Source organism: Panulirus ornatus, chromosome 18 (genome assembly GCF_036320965.1).
Source record: "Panulirus ornatus isolate Po-2019 chromosome 18, ASM3632096v1, whole genome shotgun sequence".
In the NCBI taxonomy this organism is placed as follows: domain Eukaryota; kingdom Metazoa; phylum Arthropoda; class Malacostraca; order Decapoda; family Palinuridae; genus Panulirus; species Panulirus ornatus.
The window spans coordinates 33,666,329-33,691,161 of record NC_092241.1 but is presented as its reverse complement, the minus strand read 5'-3'; the positions used below and the strand labels follow the sequence as shown (position 1 = coordinate 33,691,161).

General features: G+C 40.9%; 1 protein-coding gene across 5 annotated transcripts in view; it reads left to right on the top strand.

The window, feature by feature from the left end:
* The window catches only part of LOC139755026 (paired box protein Pax-2-B-like), a 504,237-nt gene that overhangs the window by 410,679 nt on the left and 68,725 nt on the right, over positions 1-24,833 (top strand). For all 5 annotated transcript variants that reach the window (XM_071672966.1, XM_071672968.1, XM_071672964.1 and 2 more), the window contains one exon: positions 12,651-12,677. In XM_071672966.1, coding sequence (XP_071529067.1) covers positions 12,651-12,677 — 27 coding nt within the window. The remainder of the gene's footprint in view (positions 1-12,650; positions 12,678-24,833) is intronic.

Sequence of the window (24,833 nt, the reverse complement as noted above, 5' to 3'; positions counted from 1 at the left end):
GACTCATTGTAATACACGATAGCTGGCCATCAAGTCCATTTCTGTCACGACTTCGCTTCATCAGCTCCACCATCACTCGCTTATATCGATAACGAACAAAAGATTCCTGAGGCATTTTTTTTCTTAAACTTTTATTCTTTTTTTTCTTTTGTTCGAGAAGTTTACATATGTTCGAACCTGAGGTCTTAGAGTGAACACGAATTAAGGAAAGGACTTAATGAATAGAATATGCGTAGAAATGTTTAAACATGATGATAGCTCCTGCGTGCGTGGTTATCACTGTCAACATTATGCCTATTTGTGGCGTGGTATTTCAAATGCAAATCAGGTTGCTAGACGTTGGCAGTGAATTTACTGAGAATTTGTAGAGGCAGCGTTGCGTGCGCACGAGAGGAAGGGTATTATGCGTTTACTAGTTAACAACCTGACTATTTTAGAAACAAGTGAAATATGTCAGTCCAATAGGCACGACGTCATCTCACCAAACATGTTACCGTAGAAAGATAAGATTTTGAAGGTAAGCTCTTGACACTGTAGTTCAACGTATCTAACGGAATTATGTACATCATAGATTTTTAACTACAATGCATCTTTTGATCGTATATACATGGGTCTTCCTGTAAGCGCAAGAATATAGCTTCGTCTTTTCGATGTATATCAACTGACTGTTATATTTCTATATTTCTCTCTTGTGTCTCCCCTGGTGATGTGATTATTACACGAAAGTGCACTTGGGAACTTTTCGTGTTTCATTTTCCCCGTGGACTCATAGGAACATATATATATATATATATATATATATATATATATATATATATATATATATATATATATATATATATATATATACATATCTTTCATCCTAGTTTGCAGTTCCCCGAGATAGCGAGGTAGCGCCTCGCTCTAGTGAGATTTTATTACTTTCAGGTTCACAGTTATCAGTTATAAGGAAGTAGATATGTGTCATTTCTTCAGGAATACCGTAGTTGCCCTTTGTAACTACTGACGGAAGTATCTACACTTCAGCCTCTAAATTACCTGTCATGATCACTTTAGAACACCTGGGATATCTTTCCTTACTCACCAGTTGGAATATGATCCTTAACTGTTCTTCTGCAGCTCTTGGAGTGGCCGCCTCCGCTGTTCATATCATCTTGGATCCCCCTCATTATCGTCTGTTCTTTCAACACTCAACTAATTTTGAGCACTAGAAGACTAAACCAGGTCTGCTTCTGCCAAGTGACTAAATCTGTACCTGATCCTATTGTCGCTGTTCGTGATCTACCTTTTCTTCCGAATGCTATTGTTAATGTTACTGGAATAGCTAAGTTTTGTCTTGTTGATCGTTTTACTGATGTGATTCCATAAATATCTCTTCTATGAACTTCGGTTATTGTTGTACTTGGTTACTTACGCTCGTCACGCCGCTAGGAGTGTTACCTGGCTGCACGTAGCCCCGGTTACAGGCATCAACGTTGGTTCTGACACTAACGCCCGCCATCCATAATGCAGTGTTCACTCGTATCCACAATAAACGAGTCTACAGTTCTGAACTGTTTGGTCTGCTTGCAGTTTTCGTGACCTTAAACGCTTAGGTAGAAATTTATCCTTGAGGTTTACAGCGTCCCACTGAACAGTATGTGGGAAGGTCTGACCTAAAAGTGAGTCATTGGTGTGACATAAGCTGGTTGCTACAATGATGACTACGTTCGTAGATGTTGGTTAGTTGAGCTTTAGGCCTGTCAATTGCCAGATTCATTAAGGTCGTCAACACCACCTTAACCACCAACCGAAACATCTTGAATACTCTCCTCAGGTGTTTTAAGATGATTCCAAGACCATATACGCACTCCCTATACCTAGGCCCATAGAAATGTGTCTATGAACTAAGCTAAGAACAGAATAGTAATGTGATGATTCTGAGCTTCAAGTAATTGAACTTTGAGGTTGGTAGGTTGTGTTAGTCCCGAGTTAATGGCATCACAAACCTATTATATTGCATATGTGTCTCTTGATGCATTCATATACGAATATATTAATGCATTGATACACTGAACATTCAGAATTATGTATATCAAAGTTTGACTTATAGACTGGCGAGAGAAAGGTAAAATCCAAGGATAATTGAGTGGTAGCGGGGAAGCGACGTAGCCCGGGAGTTAACCAAGGCTGTTTGGAAGTTGTGCAGTGATTGCACAAGAGACCTACTGCTCTGTAGGGAGTCTTACAGTTAACCTACTGCTCCTTCCTACTGCCTTTGGCAGTCCTTGCAGTGTCATAGTACCCCCTCACCTTACAACTCGGTGAAACCCGCTGCGCCCTCTCATACTGTCAAAGACGATTGAATCCTTCGATCAAACGCCCTATCATGACAGTCTTACCCTGTTCCATCGCCCATCCCCCTTCACGGCCTAATCACTCTCCCACACCGTATTAAGGACATCACGTGCTCCTGCACCCAGTTATGATCCGAATCCTTCATGATCCAGGTATGGGCCACATACCTCCCCCACACCGCCGTTGACTGATACCAACCATACCATCTACGTGAACTTGAAAATTACAACTTACATAATAATCCGTGGAAATATTTAATGTGCCTTCATCAAGATAGCATTGAATGATGTTACCATCACTATGGCAAGAAGTATTATCGTGAGTACAAGCGACTACAAAGGAATTCAAACAGTAGCAGACCAGTGGGTCCTAACGAAGCTGTATCTATTAGTGTAAGAGCTAAAAAGCTCATAGATTAGTATGATGAGGGTAGGAATACATAACAGATATTTTAGAGAGGAAAAAAATCTGTATCAAACCACAATATGAATATATGTAAAATTCTCCTCTTGAAAACATAATCTTTCAGAAACCTCCATATTCAGTGTTTCTTGCAAAATCGTCCTTGAAGTCAGTAATTATTAGACAATTAATCTTAAATCAGTGATTCTGTTACTACCGCCACCTTCCGAACATAGCCCCGCTAATCAGAATACCGTGCTTCATAGAATAGCGCAACACGCTAAATTTCCTCATCTGAAAAGCCATAGATGTGAACGTTTAGAAATGCTGGAGACCTGTGAAGGTAATTCAAAGTACACATAGAAAGCCTTTTGAACTCTTACCAAAAGTGGGAACCTATCAAAAACTCCTGACGGTAAACTCACAGACATCATGGTTATTGATGATCTGAGTATAATTGTCAGTGCATTTGATGATCCAAGTGAGGATAACGTCTGCATCCTAGATGTGTGTGTGTGTGTGTGTGTGTGTGTGTGTGTGTGTGTGTGTGTGTGTGTTACTCCAGATAAAGTAAATCAAAGACATTAAAACCTCTCCGGAATTTCACAGTGTTTTACCTCGCCTCCTCAATAATTCTTAAATACTGAGTCTTATACCACAGGCAAAGAGTGAAATTACCGATATTTTCTCCCACTATTGGCTGTAATATCGAAAACACTAACGCAAACAACAGGAAAACATGTCCTCGTTAGCTATCAGAATATGGTGTAGGTGTTTGTCTTCCAACCTGAGCCACATATTAACTTGCCCACACAAGAAACCATTTCGCATTGCACCACCTTCCAGTCTCTGAGGCCCGTTGTTGCACTTGAATTGTGTTTGGTATTTACTGATATCTGATACGACTATATATCTAACATGCCCAGGTATTGCAACATTTCGCTCCCCAGACCTGAGTATCCTTCTCCTATATTAACCAGAGTTAACGCTACTGGTCATAGCGTAAGTCTGATGTAGATCATACCATGGGGTTGACAAGTAGATCATAGCATGAGGCTGATGAGTAAGTCATTCGGTGGGGTTGACAAGCTGATCAATGTATGGATCTGACAAGTAAAACATGGCGAGAGTTTTGACAAGTAGATTATAACATGCGCCTGACAAGTAGAACATAGCGTGGATATGACTAGTAGATTATAGCTTGGGTCTGACAAGTAGAACATAGCGTGGGGTCTGACAAGTAGAACATAGCGTGGATGTGACTAGTAGATTGTAGCATGGGTCTGACAAGTAGAACATAGCGTGGGGCTGAGAAGTAGATAACAGTTTGGATTTATAACCAGTGGAACATAGCTTGGGTATGACAACAGGACCATAGCCCGGGGCTGAGAAGTAGATTATAATGTGGAGATGAGAGCTGCGGTGGGACTGACAAGTGGAATGATAAGTTGGAGCTGACAAATAAATCTTAGCGTGGAGATGACGTGTTGGTTAATGCATGGGGTTGAGACATGACATGTGGAACATGAAGTGGGACTGACAAGTGTACTATAACGTGAAAAAAACACTTAGAGTCTAACACAGCAAAACAAATAGTGACACAGTAACACGGATATGAAATTTCCACCAGGGTGAGGATAGAGTTAATAAGGCAACTGTGTAGACATACTCGCATGATTATACCATATTTTAGACACTGGACAATAGAGTGGAATAAAAGATCAGGATATAGCTGGGTAACAGTGGAACATAACATGAGACTGACTGTCATAGAAATGTGTGGAGTTGAAGAGCGTATCTTAAGAGTGGAATTGGCCATTCAACCACAGCATAGCGTGAGGCTGACAAGGAGAACCGTGTAATGGGATTAACGAGAGGACAATGCCATGGTGGATCATAGCATGTTGACATGAATCTTAACGAGGAAATTATTATGTAAGTGTGAAGAGGCGACCATTGAGGAGGTAGACTAATGGATCATAGCGGAAATCCTGTCTTGAGGTTGAAGAGTAAACCACAACGAAAAGTTGACGAGTGGAGCATAGATGAGGTAGATTGATAGATCATAGAGTATGGCTGACAAGCGAATTATGACTTGAGGTTCAACAGTGAGAGCACAGCGTGAGGGTCGTGAATGGAGCGTAGTGTGGAGGTGCAGGATGAACCATAAGTTACGAATGGCTATTGGACCATAGCATGAGACTAACGAGTGGAGTGTAGTGTGAGGTCAACCACTGGGCTATAGTGGGGTTGAAAGACGGACCACCCGAGGACCGACACAATGATAAGTGGCGGGTCATGGTGTGTGTGGTCATGGTGTGTGTGGTCTTCTCATCAGTTCTGTATATCTCGTCTGGAAAAAAAAAAAAATGATATAAGAAATCGTGCTACAGCTCGAGAAGATTATATCTTTTTTCTTTTTTTTTTTACTTCTCAAATCAGACATGACATGTTTATTTGTGATCCGCAGTTTCTTGTTCTACGCTGAAAGTGCATACATGACGGAGAAATGTCTCAAGAACCTCTTCCTCGGGCCACATGACAGATATGACCATCGTCTTATGATCTCGAGTGACTCACGCAACACATCTCGTATCCCTTCTTTCCTAATCGTTTTCTCCCATACGATTTCCCCAACCGTTGGTTACATCTGGACGACTAAATCAGAGAAGCTAAACTGATCGTAATTTTTCGTCAGAGAGAGAGAGAGAGAGAGAGAGAGAGAGAGAGAGAGAGAGAGAGAGAGAGAGAGAGAGAGATCATATATTGTATATACCTAGCAAATTTTCAGATTTTAGATTCATTGTAGGAAGGTCTTAGGAATGGTAGTCACATGTACCCAGACATCGTGACGTTCAGCTTACTGTATCACGTCAACGATCATATTCCCGAACCTGGTCGTTCGTATAACTCGACAATCACAGTCTGCCACAATACACGCTTCCTCCTTGATATAATACGTTTCAATCATCAGAGAAGAGAGTTGAAGTCTCTTCTCTGTCAGAACTTCTTCGTAAACCCAAAGTTCTGTTCATTGCGTGATTGTCTGGGTATCGTTGACCTCACATCAGTGGGAACCCTTCATCAACTCGTCTCCGTCACCGTTATTGACATGTTTTGTTTTTTCTGTGAAGCTGCGCAACTTATTCAGGCAGTGGAAAGTGTTCTGAATACAGCAAACGCTGGTCCTTACACACTTGGGAACTTAAGGTGAGAGTTAGCAGCGGTGGGGTAACTACTGAAGAGATCCACAGAGTCAGATGTGTCTGACATGTGAAATTATACATCATTAGATGATAGCATCGTCTTGATCATAAGTCTGATTCTACACACCAGAGTAGGTAAATAGGGATATGAAATATATACTTTTTGGTCTTGAAGTCCCATCACGCAAGGTCTTTATTCCATCGCCTACGACTTAATACGGACCTTTGAGAGCACAGTGTTGCGTCGCTGTGATATGATTTCGAGAAGAGCATGTGTTCAAACACCACCAGTATATCTAAAGAGAGACATGGCCTCTGGTAGAGTTTTTAGTCCAAGAGGATCAAGAGTAGGGAGAGAGGAGCTGAAAAAGGGCTTTGACCGATCAAAAGTCCCTTAAGCTGATCGCTATAAAAGAGCGTTTATCAAAAGAACTGTCTGACATACATGTTCTAAGAAAATGAAAATGCCGTAAAAGATCAGTAATGTGGATATTTCAGAGCGCTCCCTGGGAGAGGAGAGCCTACAGTTGGCCACGGTGTCTACGTTACTGGTCACTTCTTCATACAAAACATTTCACCAGTACAGGTTCACAAGTACAGCTGTACGTTAGAGTGGATCGTTACATTGCATCTTAACAAGTTACAGAACGAAAAAAAAAGAAAAGTACTCAAGTCAAAGACTGTAGTTTACAACTAGTTCCCTTATGACCGTTGCTGCACAAGGCTTCGTTCCGTGCCGAACTGTAGGGTCGTAAGAAAAAACGAAACTTGAAACCTTCAGAAGCAGAAAAACATCGAGGATCTTGAGGTACAAGGAACACCAGGGATCCTAAGATTAAGAGTGAGGGTACGTAGAACTGTCACATACGGCTAGAGAGAACGAAGACGAGGCTAAGGCACTATCTTGCCCTTCCACAATCAGTGTATGTACCAAGGGGGAACTGACTCCATAGAAATTGCTCACTTGCGATAGAAACTACTCACTTGCCTCATGCTCTGAGGTGCCTTATTTTGATTAAGTTATGTTTTCTCTAAGCATTATCGAGGGTAGTGATTATATGTCTAGATTTCCTCTGTTCATGGGGGATCCTTTCATGCAAAAGCGACAGGCAGTATCGTAGCCATGTCACGCTCAGTGTCTCATTCATTGTCATGAATAAGAAGTATTGATTACTCAACCCGTTTACTGGAATTTACAGAATGGAAACCTAAATGTTCATCCGCCTTCGGCATGTAACAATGATAATCAAGTCGAATGATATAAGCCGGACTGTGGTCTCACTTTAGCTTGCTAGTGTCATCGCATCACTTCGCCACTCAGTAACAAAGGAACGTTTGAGGAGAAAAGTTAGTTAAGTATACAAGTAAGATGGTGGCTCATCGTACGTACTACAGTATGACGGGTAGTTTGAGGGCAAATAGATAAGGCATGCCACTGCATGAAGGTATGCAGTGGCAAAATGAATCTGAGCAGATAGACAGTTACATGGAAAAAGAGGCAAGAGTAACGAACAATAATGGAGAAGGTTAAAGAGATAAAGGTGAAACGGAATAGGGTGAGGATTAGACGAAAACATTCATGCACATTCATACAAAGGGGAAAAAAAATCATATTAAGCTCTTGTCCCGCTGCATGATCCCTTACAAGAGATGGCACGGGCAACAAAATGCCCAAATTAAGGCACGTTATTTATATATGTACCCTGGCCTAAGCCAGGTACCAAATTTTCCCACCAGCCAGAGAGGGGAGGATGAATGGCTGGTAAGGATAATGTTAATGATAACAACAACAACAACAACAACAACAACAACAACAACAACAATGATAATAATGATAGCAGTAATAGTAATGATATATGATGACTGTGATTTTGTGTTTGAATCTGTGGAAAAATTCCATGGTCAAGAAAATGCCGTAAACCCTCTGCCTCACAACAGAATAGTAACAACGTAGCAGCATAAGAGGAGCATGACAGGAGCAACAGCCTACCAGGAGCAACATAGTAAACAAATGGTTCTTCTTCCATCTGATGCCTCGCTGCACTGGTAGAAATAATACCTTTGTAACAATAAATGACCCAGGTTGAAGTTCAACATTGTCTCTAACTTGCTTTGGTCTAAAATGACCCTTGGGTCTAACCATGGTATGCAAACGGATCAGATTCTACACACGGGATCCCATTCCATTGCTCTGAATTTGGTGAGGCCGCAAGCCCCAACACCGCTGGTCAAACTGGGAAAAGCGAGTGAAGCGAAATTTTTTAGGCAGTAATCATAGGAATTATGATAATGATTATCACAGAAGTCATACTGTTAGCATTGATATTACTAGTAATGCTAGTAGTAGTATTAGTAGTAATAGTAGTGGAAGTTGATGCAGCTGTAGTAATTGTGGCAGTAGTGGTAGTCGCAGTTGTAGCAGTAGTAGCATTATGATTTAGTAGTGAAGGTAGAAATAGTAGAAGTAAGTGGTAGGGGTAGGTAGTAGTAGTAGTAGTATTGGCAATAGTAGCAGCACCAGTAGCAGCAGTATCATTAGTAGTTGCAGTAGTTGTAGCAGTTGTTGTTGTGAATAATTTGATATTGTTATTGTAGCTGTGACAATGTAAAATCGACAAGACGAAATAGCTAGAAATGGGTATGGGATGGCGATATATCATAAGCCACAACGGATGGGTGGAGGTCGTCAGCGAGAGGTGATGGCAGGGTGGGTGGCAGGATGTGGCGTGGAGGGTGTCTAGGGTATGATTTACTACGTCTCCCAGGCCTCGGCAGCAATGCTTCCCTGTACCTTAGCACCGGTAAGTTGGGTGACGCATGCGGCAGTAACAGAACCCCAGAGACTTGTACGTCTACGTAGGCTACAGCGATGACTTAAGATTTCACCCACACACTCACATTTTGTTGTTCATCGCTTGATCTTATGTGAACGATGGTAATCTGGTAAAAATGGGAGATGCTGTAGTGGTTCCAGTAATTACGATAATTGTTAAGGAAATGAGGGAGGGATGAGGAAGAGACATTACTTAAAGAGGGCGTTGTGGGCTTAGGGGGAGAGCTGTACACGAACGCCAGCTGCAACACTTCCCTCTGCTTCCTACGTGCCTGACATTCCTCAAGTTTCTGTCCTTTTGATAACCATCTGCCTCACCTGGATCCTTCTCTGTGCCATCTATGACTCACTTATGGCATGACTACTTCATTCAGTCTATCATTTCTTTTGCGACTTGTTATGAGATCTTTCTGTTTTACCCTTTAAAATCTAAGATTCTTTTGGGAGCGATCTATTCATCTATATCTTTGCTGCGTCTTTGTCCTGTGTGCAGATTCTGTCACTCTTCATATTCGTCACTTGTTTATAACCTTGACTCTTACCTGCAGGGATTATACACATTCTTGACGCCTAGGGTCAAGGTTTCTCCATCACAGATAACGCTCTAGGTCCACTAGTTTCGTTGCCATACACTTGCAGACTCAGAGTTCATATGGACACATGAGATAGCCAATGTCTAACTGTACAAGTAAAGTTTCGCTGTCACTTCTGTACCATCCAAAGAAGATCTGAGTCTATGTTGTTGGTTCGTACATCATGGAGGGAAAACCTTGATCAACCAGACATCCCTTTAAAGGGATACTCTGTTACGCTTTTTTTATGGAGTTTGTAGTCCTTTTGTCATGAATCGTATAATCGTAGAAGTCGAGCAGTTTGATGAGGCGGAGCTGCCAGTCGTTGCTTTCCTTGGTTTGCTGCCGTGCACCGCAAAGAGGCTCCAGGTGGGATGGTTGGCTGAAAATGGAGGAAAGGGCTTAACAAATAGAAAGTGACACCTAAAGGGATCATGAATAACCGATGTATTGATATCACTGATAAGTGTTGGAAAAAAAACATTAGAAAGTTATCGTAGAGTGAATGTATTATCATAAACGAAGACATTGTAATGACCAGTCACTCGATATGATAGGGCTTTTAATGCCGAACATTGATGCCTAAGATCTCGCTTTCGACAACCCATTATTTTTCTTGAGTGTAAGAGGGATATGAAAACCTGAACGTCTGCAATGAGATCCTAGCGTATTTTCCTTATAAAGAAAAATAATTAGTTTCAGCGGCTAACCAACAATCAGATGCACTAAATCAAGCACGGCTATAAAGAAGAATATTATTAGCCATCCATGATCATGAGGCAGACACCGGAGAAATAGGCACTAGCCGGGGAGCAGACGGAGCCAACACCAACCGCTCTTATGTAGAAAACCATTCACGATGAAAGATATGATAAAGCTAAACTCACACTCGGGCATTAGACACAAAAAAGAGGAGGAGGGAGGATAGCAATAGATGGACAGCCACATAATCTAGAACACAACAGCCACGACAATATGCGTAGACAGCAACAGCTGCAGTAGTAGAGGAAGGAAAGGGACAGCCACAACAACAAGAGTAACAATAGAGAAGATATAGCAACATTCCCGCAGATGATACAACAGAGGAGAAGCACCAAGAGTGACAGGAACATTTTCGATAGTAGATAGGAGAAAGCAACGGCCATAGCAAGAGAGAAGAATTGGCAGCAACAAAAAGTGGCAGCAGAGGCAGACTAATAACAGCCACCGCTGGAATAGAGAGAAAACAGTAACCACAAATAACAAAAACAGCCACAGCAGCAGCAAAAGACTGACGAGAACCGAAAGAACATAGGAGTAGGAATGGCAACAGACATAGCAGCTGAGGATGTAATGTAATGGTCACAACGAGAGTGGAGGAACTGTAAAGCGCGGGTTGTAGTAAAGGAGGGAAGATCGCAGCCACAACAAAAGAAGAACGGCAGCAACGACCAGAACAACAGAGGAGAGACTGACATTGGGAGAAAATGAAGCGGAACGGCAGTTGTCACAGCAGTAAAATAGAAAGAGATGCATCCGTTACAGCACAAGGGAGAAGAGGGACGACAACAGCAAGAACACGAACCTCACCCATATGACGATAACAGGCAGAAAGACGCAAGGTTTGGTGGCGTCAACACAACTTGCCCTATAGGTCGGTATGTACAAGTGGCCAGCTCTGCAGGACGACAGTAGTAACCAGTCAGTCGGTCACCACTCGTCCTCACATATGATATTCATGCTATTGTTCAACATTTTCTCCACTCCGGATGCAAGTATATTCTAGAGAGTATCTCCTACTACTGAAAATAGTTCTGGTGGCAGTGGTTGTCTCTGTCCACTAAGAGAAGAATGTACAAGAAGTAGACTTGTATACGATGCACATATGTATTAGCAATCACTGTAGTCAACAAACAGGAAAACACTCAAGGATCTTTTTTTTAGGGGTAAAAGTCTTTAATGTCAGTTGCATTAGAGAAGTATTAATCAACCCCTCTTCCCCCTCGGCCTACCTTAGGATGCATTTTCTAATATATTGTGAGTATAGTGATGTCATGATGAGTCATGTAGTTGTCAACCGAATACCAGCGTTAAGAGATCATAAAACCTGACTATAGTCACATCCCATCGTGTCAAAATCATATATATTTTTTTCTTTCATCTAAGGCGACTCTGGAGAACAACAAGGATGTGTATGATCGGCCCTGCCGTACAGACAAGCTGGGTAGCTACGACATTGATAGTCAACTGACTCATAAGATTTGCACTAAATGTGTTAAGCCTAGAATTGCATAATGAATCAAAGGTCATATTGTTGATGGTGTGAAGGTCATGGCGTTGAAGGTTATCCTTTAGGGCTGAGAACACCTGGCATTTTAGAAGTCTAAAGAGAATTATCAAAATTCAGGGTGGGTAAATATCCCGTCTATCCTGTCAGAAAGTCACCTTTCTCTTCTTCCTTCCTGTTAAATGATTTCTATATCCTTATCCTCTCCTCCTGCATTCCCTTCATCTCCCAAGCTATCTTATCCTCATCCATTTTCCTGTTTTGTCGTCTTTCACCCAACTTTCCTTCTCCTCACATACATTCTGCTTCTAGTCTTCTCATACGTCCTTTTCTATTCATCCTTATCTGCCCCTACAAGGCCTCTCTCCCTCTTCCTGTTCCTCTTTTCGTTGTCTCCATCTTCTTCTCCCGCGTTTGGAAAACCAGTCTCATAATGATGCAGTGTTTGTGAAACTCTTGGGGCCTTGAACAGCACGTAGCTCAGTAAAAACTTTATGGCTTCACACTACACTCACTTGGACCTTGATAAAAACGGAGGATCGTAAAGAAATGTCCAGGTTCCTGTTGGACCTTTGGAGGATACCAGATGGCGAGACTTTGTACGGGGAGCTGGGATCCATCATATACAAAGCACAAGAATGTTCGTCGCATACTGAAGCTTTTTTTTCTCTCTCTCTCTCTCACTCTCTCTCTCTCTCTCTCTCTCTCTCTCTCTCTCTCTCTCTCTCTCTCTCTCTCTCTCTCTCTCTCTCTCTCTCTCTGTAGCCTTCAGTAAGTGTTATGCTAACGAGGATACTATCACTGGCTTTAAACTTTTACTTCGTTCCATCACTGTATCAAGTTCAAGAGTATCCCTATTGTGTCATCATTAACAATTACTTCCAATGTCACAATAATGTATTGATCTCATCAAATTTGTGGCGATTCAACGCCGAAAATGCATAAGGTCATTAATTTGTTTATTTGCTTTCCATTGCCACTACAGTGGCCCTATGTCAAAAAGCTTCTCATCACAGTGTCTTTCTTCCTATCAGATCACTCGAGTGGACAACTGGATAAAGGTATGTATACGTATGTTTTCCTATTACTAAACTAACAAACTACGAAAGATGGTAAGTGATGAAGAGAGTAGATAAAAGGATAAAGGGATAGACTGACTGAGGGAGAGAATGATAGCCACAGTGAGAGAGGCAGAGGAATATAAAAAGAAATCTTAACGTGACACAGACACTCTCCGCCTCTTCACAAGGATGAGGAGTTATGTTCGTAACATAGAAAATCTTTGTACATAGCTCATGACACTCTTCCTCCGTCATGTTCATGGTTTATTTCTTGTCCTTGTAATCTTCATGGCTGTAACATCTCTGTGGTGTACGTTTTTTGAGGAAGTATCCGGGGTGCCTTATGTGACATCACGACAGGATGAAATCTGTGACATTTTCAAAGAACACATAGTCAGGATGGACCAGATGGCTCTGCCTGTAGCTCAGACCCTCTAGGATATTAGCGTCACTAATAATGATAATAATGATAATAATGATAATGATAATAATAGTAATAATGATTATGATGATAACAGTGATAATAATAACAACGATGATGATAATGATGATAATAATAGTATGATGATAATGATGATAATAATGATGATAATAATATCACACACGCACACACACACACACACACACACACACACACACACACACATAAACTATTCCGTGATCGCTAGTTACAGTGACAAGAGAAACAGAGGAACAAATGAGAGACAGGTTGTAATACATTTTCTTCAGTCTGTGTTCAGGTAATAATGTAATGCATTATCTCCGTGGACACTACAACCCACTAATGTCTGTATTCGCGGATCCTTGCTTCAATTTTCACGTTCGTTTTCGCTACTTCTCCTCCCTCTTGTTGTTTATATTTCCTCTGGCGTCATTGTCCATGTGCTTTTAATCCCTCTCTCTTTCTCTCCCTTCTCCTCATCCTACCCCCTCTATTTTTTCTTTAACTTAATGATATCTTCTATCTTTCACAGAATCTTTGTGACCAGACTAATCCCAAGGCCACGAATGTGGTAATATTTCTTTTTGTCCTTTTTTTTGTGGGGACACCTTGACGATGTTTCTTATGGGTTGTCTGGTCCAATAACGGGGTGTGGTCATGTCTCTTAGCAATGGTTTACTCAAATCTGCTTGGAGTGTGCGACGTGATGCATGCACAGAAAAAAAGCACAAGAGGACTGTGAGAAAGCGAATGTGTCCGCGTGCAAGACACTATATGTGCAGAGGATGTGAGGTTATGAGTAGGTAATGCCTGCAGTAAGGTGTGCGAGAATTATATGTCAGAGTCTCTGTGCCTCCCAATCTGTATTACGATAAATACTGTGGGGGACATGAGTCATGGAGTGTCGCCATACTCGTCTGAGTTTACGAGTGTCTGGATTGCTTCACCTAGCGCTGGAGAACACGAAGTTTAATTGTCATGAATCGTTTACTAAGAATTTGTGACACGTCAGCACACCCCAACAGGTGGCGTGGTGGTTTTGGGGTTGTGTGTGTGTGTTTTGTGTGTGTTGATATCATTATCATTATATTATCATATTATCTATCATTATATAATCATTATTATTATCATCATTATCACATTATCAATATTATTATCATATTATTATTATTATTATTATTATATATTATTATTATTATATTATTATTATTATTATATATTATTATCGTTATTATTATATTATCATTATATTTATATCATTGTTTTAATATCATTATTATTATCATTATTATTATATCATTATTATCATATTATTATTATCATTATTATTATCATTATTATTATTATTATTATTATTATTATTATTATTATTATTATATATATTATCATTATTATCATTATTATTATTATTATCATTATCATTATTATTATTATTATTATTATTATTATCATTATTATTATTATTATTATTATTATTATCATTATTATTATCAATATTATTATCATTATTACCATTTTATTATTATCATCATTATTTTCATTATTATCATCAAATCTACCTGGGAAGAATTAAAAGTTGGTTGCTCTATGTGTGGAAGCCTAATTAAACACAGAGCATTCACAGAGAGTGGAGCGCAGATCATTATGAAAACATGGAGGACATGAAATTCTCTAATCAGCGGAGCATTTTGACTGATGGAGGGAAGCATTGATGATACAGCAGAGGAGTCTGGCTGGTTCGGGGGTGGGAAACTTTTTTTGTAGAGTTTCATGGGTATGTTAATGGATGTAGTAAAGCAGTTCTCCTTGAGGGTGTGTAACCATCTGGCGAATTGTTCTTCTAATGGCTCAGGATATTATGGGTGGATGACAGGCCTGGAGGCTGGTGGTGTCAAGGTGGGTCGGTGTCTGGCAGATGGAAAGCTAGTGGTGTCTCATGAACTGAGGGTGCGTCTTCATGGGAGAGATGACTGACGCAGAAGAGGAGTATGGTTGTTTATAAACCGTTCACGTTCCTTTAGTTTCCATCCGTTATTGGCTGATGTCAGACTATTTCATGCATGTGTGTGTGTGTGTATGTGTGTGTGTGTGTGTGTGTGTTTGTGTGTGTGTGTGTGTGTGTGTGTGTGTGTGTGTGTGTGTGTGTGTGTGTGTGTGTGATAACTTGCCGCGTTTCTTAGCCATGTATATGTACACACACACACACATCCTCCAACCTCAGCCAGGTACCCACATACGGGTCAGCCTATAGGGAAGGATGAACACCTGGGTTAGATATGGCCTGACTTCCTTCTTCCTGGAATTGAATCCGTGCGTGCCCTGCCTTGGGTGGGCCCGTGCTGACTCATGGTTAGTAATGCTAACCCCTATACAACGGAGGCTCGTGTGTAATTACCTACTTCTAATCAACGATTTGTAGTATTCGAGGAGGGGGTTTTACAGTCTTGGGGCACCGTCTCCTGAACATTCTCTACCATCGTAAAAACCTTCTAACTTTCTGTATACTGTCCACATTTACCACATGTTCTTTCAGTTCATTCCATTCATTGACCATTCTTGTTCGATAAGATCACTTCTTTAAAACTGCTTTAAGTTAGTTCTTCTTTTATTGCTTAATATCATGATAAGCTTTTTTGTTGTTCTGTCCCTATATCATTCGCCGAACTCTTCACCCCTAACATCATCATTGGTTTAAAAGCCTAAAGGTTAAGATAAGGTCGGTCACTCCTTACACTTCTCTTTTATGGTGGGCAAACCTTTGTGCTTTTTTTAGGTACAGTCACCAAACCTTGAAGCATGTCCTGGTCTTCACCCTCTGTAGGACGTGAGCAGTTTGCAAAATATTTCCATATCCGTACTTGAGAACTGTTCTGATATTTACCTGTAGACAGTTTGTCTCCTGCTGTATTCTCGGAAGATGGGAATATGACAACAGGTTAGAGATAATATCAACCCTCGTCCCTCTCACACACAAAGTCCTGAAGCTGATCTCCTGCTAAATAATATTCTAATTGAGGCCTTCTTTTCCTGTGTTTCATGCTCATTATCTTAAAAATTACTTGAGTTAATTTCATCAACCACGTATCACACCAACTTTGGAATCTGTTTAGGTCCCTTTCGTAATCTAATGTATTCATCCTCGTTTTTCACCTTCTGGTAAGACGCTCACGTGAATGGAGATGAGCATGGAGATGGCTGTGAATCGCATGGCCTTGCCATACACATACTGGTCGGGGTCTGTGTCTTGGTCTTGCCATATCATCATGGAACTCTTACGCAGGTTTGGCAAACTCTTTACGACTACACCTCAAACCATCAGAATAATTGCGACATCGTGACGCATTGCTGTGAGAGGTGACGATCTCTCCCGTGTGCTGACGGTGCCTCGCGATCATTGAATGGTGACAGATCAGTTCACTGACACGTACCCCCTAGTCCCTGTACATCAGCCAAACCGCTGGATGACATATCACGCCACGGAATATACCAGTCAGTCAAGCTTCAAGCCAAACAAACAATACAACACTTGCACTTAAGTCAGACTGAAGGCTAACAGGTCACGCCGCTGGCAATGCCAGCCTCAGTCATACTCCTGACCGCACAGTCACTGCTGCTCCAGCCTGCACCCGGGCATCAACTTTAGATACACAGTACCGGAAAGTTAAGCAAAACTGAAGTCGGTATCATAAGAAGCGAAAAAATAAAAACAAAGACCTACGGTATGATGTAGGCCTCATTTTCATAATGACACTTCCTGTCTAGACACACTCGTCTTCTCTGTAATATTACACTCTAGAAAATATTTCCCATCCCTCCAAACACCAGTAGGTCCTTTTCAAAAACTAGTATCTCCATCCTAATACCAGTACCATTTAATCAACATTAGCGTCCTCTCCTCATTTTTCATACCTTCCTTGTGAGTTACTTCCTATCAAAAAACAGTATCTGTCCGACGCGACCACCTAATTAGGATAGCAGTGTTCATCTCCGTATCAAAATTCTCTACCTACCATGATGACTGCCAATGAAATGCAGGTGATTAATCAATTATAAGATTTGTACATCTTTTGTGACAATGCAGCCCTTCAAGTAAAGTGCTGGTATCAGATTAGATATGGACTGCATCTCTTACAGTGTAACCACTAACGCTGTTGATATCCTTGTTTGTCACCACAACATCTATGTCCGAATGCTAGTAACACTGCTCTTTCCATATTAGTCAAATGTCGTCGCCTTTGCAACGCATTCATAGTTCCGAAAATAAAAGAGCCCCGGATGTATTCAGCAAAATATCTATTACTAAACCACAGTCATCGCCCTAATCAGCTGGTAATACTACGTCTATAGTCTGTGGCTCTTGGTGGAGGACGTGAGCAGCTGTTATGAGGGTAAAAAAAGAGGCAAACTGACATAGAAGAATATAAAGAAACGTACCTCCTCCACTGCTTAAGTTTAAAACAAATCTTTTTGTCTGTGCCCCAGAACACCCACATTCTTTACTTTAGCAATCATGACCTCGAAGATTAGCTATCAGGGAATGTCATTATCTCTTCCATCTTTATAGCGCGCTAAGCAAGAATCCTCGCTAATATTTCGCGCCAGTCACAGTACTCACCATTACTTCTGACGAAGCTACAATTTCAGGGTTGACTCACGAAGGTTACCTGGAGAGGAAGAGCTCCTTATTATTCAAGCGTCTCATTCCTTCTTATATATACTATTTAAACTTTAATCCTTGATGAGACATGAAGAGACATTCTACCTGAAATTTATGATTCGCATATTCTTTATGTGGTATGCTTTCTTTTCTTTTTTATCACATTTGCGCGCTCTCGCTGAATTTTGTTGCAACCTCCCTACCAAACCTTTTACGTCCTCTCTCTCTCTCTCTCTCTCTCTCTCTCTCTCTCTCTCTCTCTCTCTCTCTCTCTCTCTCTCTCTCTCTCTCTCTCTCTCCCTCAGTATCAGACATCGATATACTAACTCCTTGTAACACAGCAGCCTCCTCTAGATAGGGAAAGGTATGATAAAATACCTTAAGAAGTATGAAATATCTATATTCCTGACCGTTGTGACCACTCTCCTACTATTCTGAATGTGTTTTTCACCTCTAATCTTTCGCGCTGTAGCTACACAATCTCGCCTCCAATTGGATCATACGACCACATTCTCATATATCTATCTATTCTAGTAACACCTTCCCCTCCAGCAGCTCCGAAACGTAAATACTGGGATCTCAACAAAGCTGACTGGAATAACTTTTGGAAATTCTTTTCTGACTTTTCTTGGGTATATTACTGTCGCTTATGTGGTGATGCTTCTGTCACCACTAAACGCATAGCGGAAGTTATTGTTGTGGAATGGAAGCATTTATCTCCTCTTCCTTCAAGATGACCTCTTCTTCCAATCCAGGATTCAACCGTTCGTGTTCTAAAGCCATTCAGGCAAGGGATCAGGTATATCAGGCCTGGAAAATCCCTCCTTCCTCTGACTCTCATTCCAGCATATCACTGCCAGTAATCACTGGATGTAAGTTTTCCATGAAACGAAGCGTTCTTTATTCAAAGAAAGTGTGACAACCTCTCCCGTGGAACAGCTGATAGGTCTTTCTGGCCTTTAGCTAAGGGTATCGCTATCAACTTTTATCGCCCCACCTTTCCTTCACTTTTCCCTTTGACGGCACTATATCAGACCCTCCCGTAGACAAAGCATCTCTCTCTGGTTCTCGTCTTTCCTCTGAATCTACTTTAGATGACAAATATTTCTTTACCCCCTGAAGCTCTTCATACTAATCCAGTACCCTTCCGAGACCCAGGCTACCATACCACCAGAGGTGTCCACACTGTGGCAGCAATGACTGTAGCCAAGGGCCCGAGACCCAGGCTGCCACACCACCAGAGGTGTCCACACTGTGGCAGCAATGACTGTAGCCAAGGGCCCGAGACCCAGGCTGCCACACCACCAGAGGTGTCCACACTGTGGCAGCAATGACTGTAGCCAAGGGCCCGAGACCCAGGCTGCCACACCACCAGAGGTGTCCACACACTGTGGCAGTAATGACTGTAGCCAAGGGCCCGAGACCCAGGCTGCCACACCACCAGAGGTGTTCACCACGTGGAAGTAATGGCTGACCCGAGGTTTCGAGAACCAGTCTGCCACACCATCAGAAAAGTCTACACAGCGGCAGTAATGATTCCAGGCAAGGTCCCGAGACACACGTTTCTACACCACTCATAAACCTCATCATATCTTGTATCACACCTCCTCATTAAACTCGTCTGGGACTGTGGCTTCTTATTAATCAATTTTCCATAAATCATTGATGAGGTGAAGTTAAGCCAGACTTTTCCATCTGTCGGAGACCAGCTCAGCCTACACCCAATAGCCTGACTGGTTCTTATAAACAATCTTACGCAAGATGTATTATAGTGAATTATACGAAATTTCACACTCAGGACGATAATCATGCTACTGCACCAGTAATCATGTCATAAGGAAGTTAATGATATAACTGAGAGTACAGATTAAGGAATAGAGGTTAGAGAAAAAAGGGGGTTTGCCCACCCATACCTGAGACCCGAAACGAGTTTAAACAACAGTCTGTCTAAACCCGTATCATAGGTGAGATATTCAGTGGGGAGCAGATCGACCCATTGAGTGGAACACTGACGTTATACGTGATGCTCATAATTGTTAACACTTACTTGAGGAAGGTATTGAGATGTAAAGAAATTAGGGAGGTGTATATGGATTGTAATTGATATGCCTTTGCAGTGATTTTATAAAGTAAAACGAGTGTCTTCTTGGAAAACAGTTGATAGCAGAACGTTGGCTTGCATAGAGGTAATATCTTACGTAGCAGGTGTTAGATCTGTTTGACTGGGCTGAAGAAGGATGGAGAGAGTTACATAGATTTACTGAGATACATAGACCACACAGACCCCCCATGGTCCAAGCGAGACGGTTCTGCTTGTACACTACTGGCAAAGATGCAGTCCCCTTAAAAGCAGAAAAGGGAAACTATAGAAAAGTAGAGACACTCTCCTTCCGTCAGCAAGCAGTACAGGAAACAGGTAGAAGCATCTTGCAGAGTTGAATTGTCTGAAGGGAATCTTTTTCAAGAAAGTTAGTAGATAGTATGAATATGAGTATGAGATGCATCCCTTCCCAGACACATGTATCCCTTCCACACACACACACACACACACACACACACATATATATATATATATATATATATATATATATATATATATATATATATATATATATATATATGGAGGAGGCGCGGTCAATGGATGACAAGTATTATTCATTATCGGAGAGTAACCAGCGATGAACGGACCCAATTTTGAACATCATTGTGTTGCTGCGATGATCATATTCTGGAGCCTTACTCCATGTGTCGATATGTCATTAGTAAAGAAACTTTTCGTGCTGTCCAATTGAACGTGGTGACCCCCTGAGTTTTCATCCATTTTCTCTCGTTGGTAGCACAGTGCGAAAGTAAAGAAGTTATCTATATCGAAATTGTTGAACCCTTTAAGTATTTCGGAACATTCTGTCAACTTTCATCGAAGCCACCTCTTGTTTCGAGAGAACAAATTCAAAATTCCCAGCTTGTCTTCATATAGTTTGTTACGTAAGACTGGAATCGTTTTCACTGCTCTTCGTCTCATTTTTTTCTAATTTAGGAATATCATTTCCAGAGGGTTGCCACAGCACTGCGCTGCATATTCGAAGTGGAGGTCTAACTAGACTGAAGAATAGAAGCAATACTGCATCCTTTCTTTTGTATATAAATCTCAGTAAATCTTAACAGCTTGTTTGCTTTCTTGGGTGCTTCGTCAAATGCTGGGGAAATTTAAAGTTGTTAATGACAATAACCCTTAGATCCCTCACACAAGGGGTCTTATGTCTTGTGGACCATCAGTTTATCATAAGATTATTTGTTGAGATTTTCTACTTGCAACTGCTGACATTCATTAACGTTAAATGTATTTTTTTGCCATTATCTTAACCATTAAGCTAGTTTATCTAGTTCCTCTTGTATCATTAGCATGACTTCTCAGTTGATATGGCGTTGCCTGTCTTTGTAACATCTGCAAATTTTGACCCTAAGTTCTTCAGCCGCACATCAATGTCAGTCTTATAGATGCTGAAGTGTGTAGGTCACAGGATGGACCTCCGGGTCACCCCACTTGTGGTGATTCATTATTCGTTACGACTCTTTCCCTCGTATTACTTCTACAGCTTCTGTCAAGTTTCCTACGTTACCAGTGATCCCCAAAGCCTTGGCGATAAGCTTTTTATGACAAAATTCTATGAGGTTTGTAAGGAGTGATTTGTTCTTTCCAAATCCGTTCCATGTATTACTTATCATACAATGTTTTTCAAGATAGGCTAGGATTTTATCTTTGATAATCGACTCCAGAAGCTTTCATATAACTAATGCGTAGCTAATAGGACGGCAATGACCAGGCATTTCACGGCTTCCCCGTTTTTAATATATCTTCCATTCTCTGTTTCTATCCTGGGGATACTTACTGAAAATATATATTGGCGGTTTAGTTATTTCATGTTTGACGTTTTTGATTGGTCGTTGATGGAAACGACCAGGACCTGGACTTTATTGAGCTTTATCTTGTATCTGTGGTAGTACTTCTTTAACTGTGACGATAAATTGTCACATCCAGTGCATACTATGAATCACTATCTCTAAATTCATGTTGCTGCTTTCAAATATAAAAGCAGAGGTGAAGAAGAATTCAGGGTTTGTTGTTACACTTTTATCATCCATAATCGGTTCCTCATCTTCGTTTACTATGAGTCCTTCCTGATATGAATCCTGTTGTTGTTGTTGAGAGAGAGAGAGAGAGAGAAGAGAGAGAGAGAGAGAGAGAGAGAGAGAGAGAGAGAGAGAGAGAGAGAGAGAGAGAGAGAGAGAGAGAGAGATTTTGCCCCTTCACTTACCACTTATGAAACCCGTAAAAAAAGAGGGAGACGGAACTCTGTCAGCACCCGTCCCTTCTGCTCTTCTCTGGCTGAGGTCGTTCTCCCATCGAAATAAAGACTCGCCCTCTTTGCAATTAATTACACAACATGGGAGTGCCTCACAAAAACACCTATATGCTGTGTAGTTTTATTGAGTTTAGGGGGGGAAGCAGTGCAGTCATCTCTACTTGCTTGCCCCGCGGCCCTTCAAGTTCGCTGCGTGACCAGATACCTGCTTCTGTAATTAGAACTGTATATGTCATTAGTTATCGAAGTAAGAATGTGAGTTTTCAGCGTGTGGAACTAGTACTGAATTTCTAGCCCGCATCAGTCTTCATGAAGTAGTAGGATAAGGAACCTGATTGCGCAGGCCAAGTTATGTTTAACGGAAAAGTGATAAAAATTTCACATAGGTTCAGTGTAGGGGAACGGCCCGTTCAGCAGCTGATAATGTTTGGGCACCCTGAGACGCCGGCAGCTTCATCACTCATTATAACTACGGATAACCCTGGTTCGATGGTATTATAGTTACGAGAGGAGAAGCATATTATCTTCATGAGAGGATTCGTAAATACGGCCTGAAGAAGAAGAGGTCGTGTAATAACGAGCCCTTGTGAGGAGCGAATTGTGGTGCACAAAGAAGTATCGACCACATTTCGTCGATGAGACCTGTAGCTCACGGCCTTTGATTACGGCTTTGGAAAATAACTCTGAACGCACAACTTAACCATGACCTATGAATACGACCCGTGGAACATGACTCGTAGGTAAGACCTGTTCACTTTGCCTGTGGATACGACTTACCTATCACGATCTATCTGGTCACTTGCGCCGCGAGTTATATTAGCGATACGTCTCTATCAGCAATAGATTAAAGAAGCGTAACATACCATCATATTGTCACCTAACTGTTGATTATCCTGAGATTTCTTAATAACTTCAAAACTTTAGTCATTCTGTAACTTTTGATTTCTCCAAATCTGAGATTACATAGCGTTATTCCTCGGCGGTCTCTAATAAGCAAAATTTACTCGATCATAAGCTAGCTGGTCACTTGTGAATCTGTTCGTCAGTCAAAGCATCTGGTCTTGATGGAGCACCTGAAATTGCTACCACCCACAGAATATGATGAAAGGGTTCCAACATGATAGTCACTGTTTGCTGAACTTTGAGAGAGACCACACGAAAGTAGCAGAAGTAGGGGATGGATGGAATAGATCTGAGAACTGAAGGTGTGTAGAAGATGAGTGACGTGAAACGTTAGAAAGAATGAAAGATGAAGGACAACGAGAGACCTGAGAGTTCAAAGAGTTTGAAAGACCTGAGAAGTGAGCCATTTGAGATAATAAAGATATTAGGGAACTAAGAATAAGCAAAATGAGAAAACTAATTACAGAATATGATACATAAAAGGAAGGAAATATCAGAAATGAGGCAGAAATGGGTATGGAGGAACGTTGGAAGCGGGAGAGCAACAGAAATGGTGGAGCGAGAGAGAGAGAAGGTAAAAGTGATTTCGCGGTAGGGGAAGATGTGGGCGGGTTAATAAAGGCTCTCGTGTGGGCTGATGGATAACACTGATGAAACAACGTTGTAGCTTGTCTGACTAGGACCCGGAGGAGGAGGGCAGAAGGTCAAGTGAGAACAACGTTGCCAGTCTAATGAATGACCGACTTTTGAAAATAATTGATTAATACAATTTCGAGCGGGAGAAGAGAAGAAAAAATATGGAAACCAAACGAGCGTTAAACGTATATTCTTGCTAACACCATCCATCAGTTCCCTGTGTGTAATCTGGAAGTATTCTGGCTTTAATTCATTTCCATTTTGCTCGATCAACTGATGCTTTGTTATACAAAGTGAATTGCCTTCGATCACGTAAAGATGTAATGTTAGTGAGGCTATCGAGCAAAGATGTGCACAGCGAGACGTTGTGATTACCATTAATAGAATTCCCAATGGAAAGACACGTAGAACTGACCGTGATGCATTTACTGGCCGCCCGGGGTCGAGCATATAGGTTCGAAGCCGTATCGTGGCAGACAGTTCGAAGCCAACCCAGTCGTTCCTCCTCATCTAGGGATAAATTGGGTATCTGGCTCAAGCTAAGATATATATATATATATATATATATATATATATATATATATATATATATATATATATATATATATATATATATATATGCGTGTGTGTGTGTGTGGGTGTGTGTATTGGAAAGGATCAGATAATATTCACATCATCAGGGGAGACACAAGAGAGAAATGTAACAGTCAGTTGATATACAACGAAGAGACTTAGCTTGGACGCCATTTGGTCTTGGACAATCGCATCGTGATTATTACACGAAAGTGCACTTGGGAACTTATCGTGTTTCATTTTCCCCAGGGACTCTTAAGAATATATATATATATATATATATATATATATATATATATATATATATATATATATATATATATATATATATATATATATATATATATATTTATATATATATATATATATATATATATATATATATATATATATATATATATATATATATATATATATATATATATATAGCGTTGATGGAAAGAAAAAAATATGCTAGTGATGTGTGTCTTCTGGCCCTCAGTGACCACACATCATGATTCGCTCTCGAAAGGCCATCATTTGTTTCATAAAACCTATCTCTCTACGTTTCTTTCACCCTGGAGAGTAACATAATAGGGTTT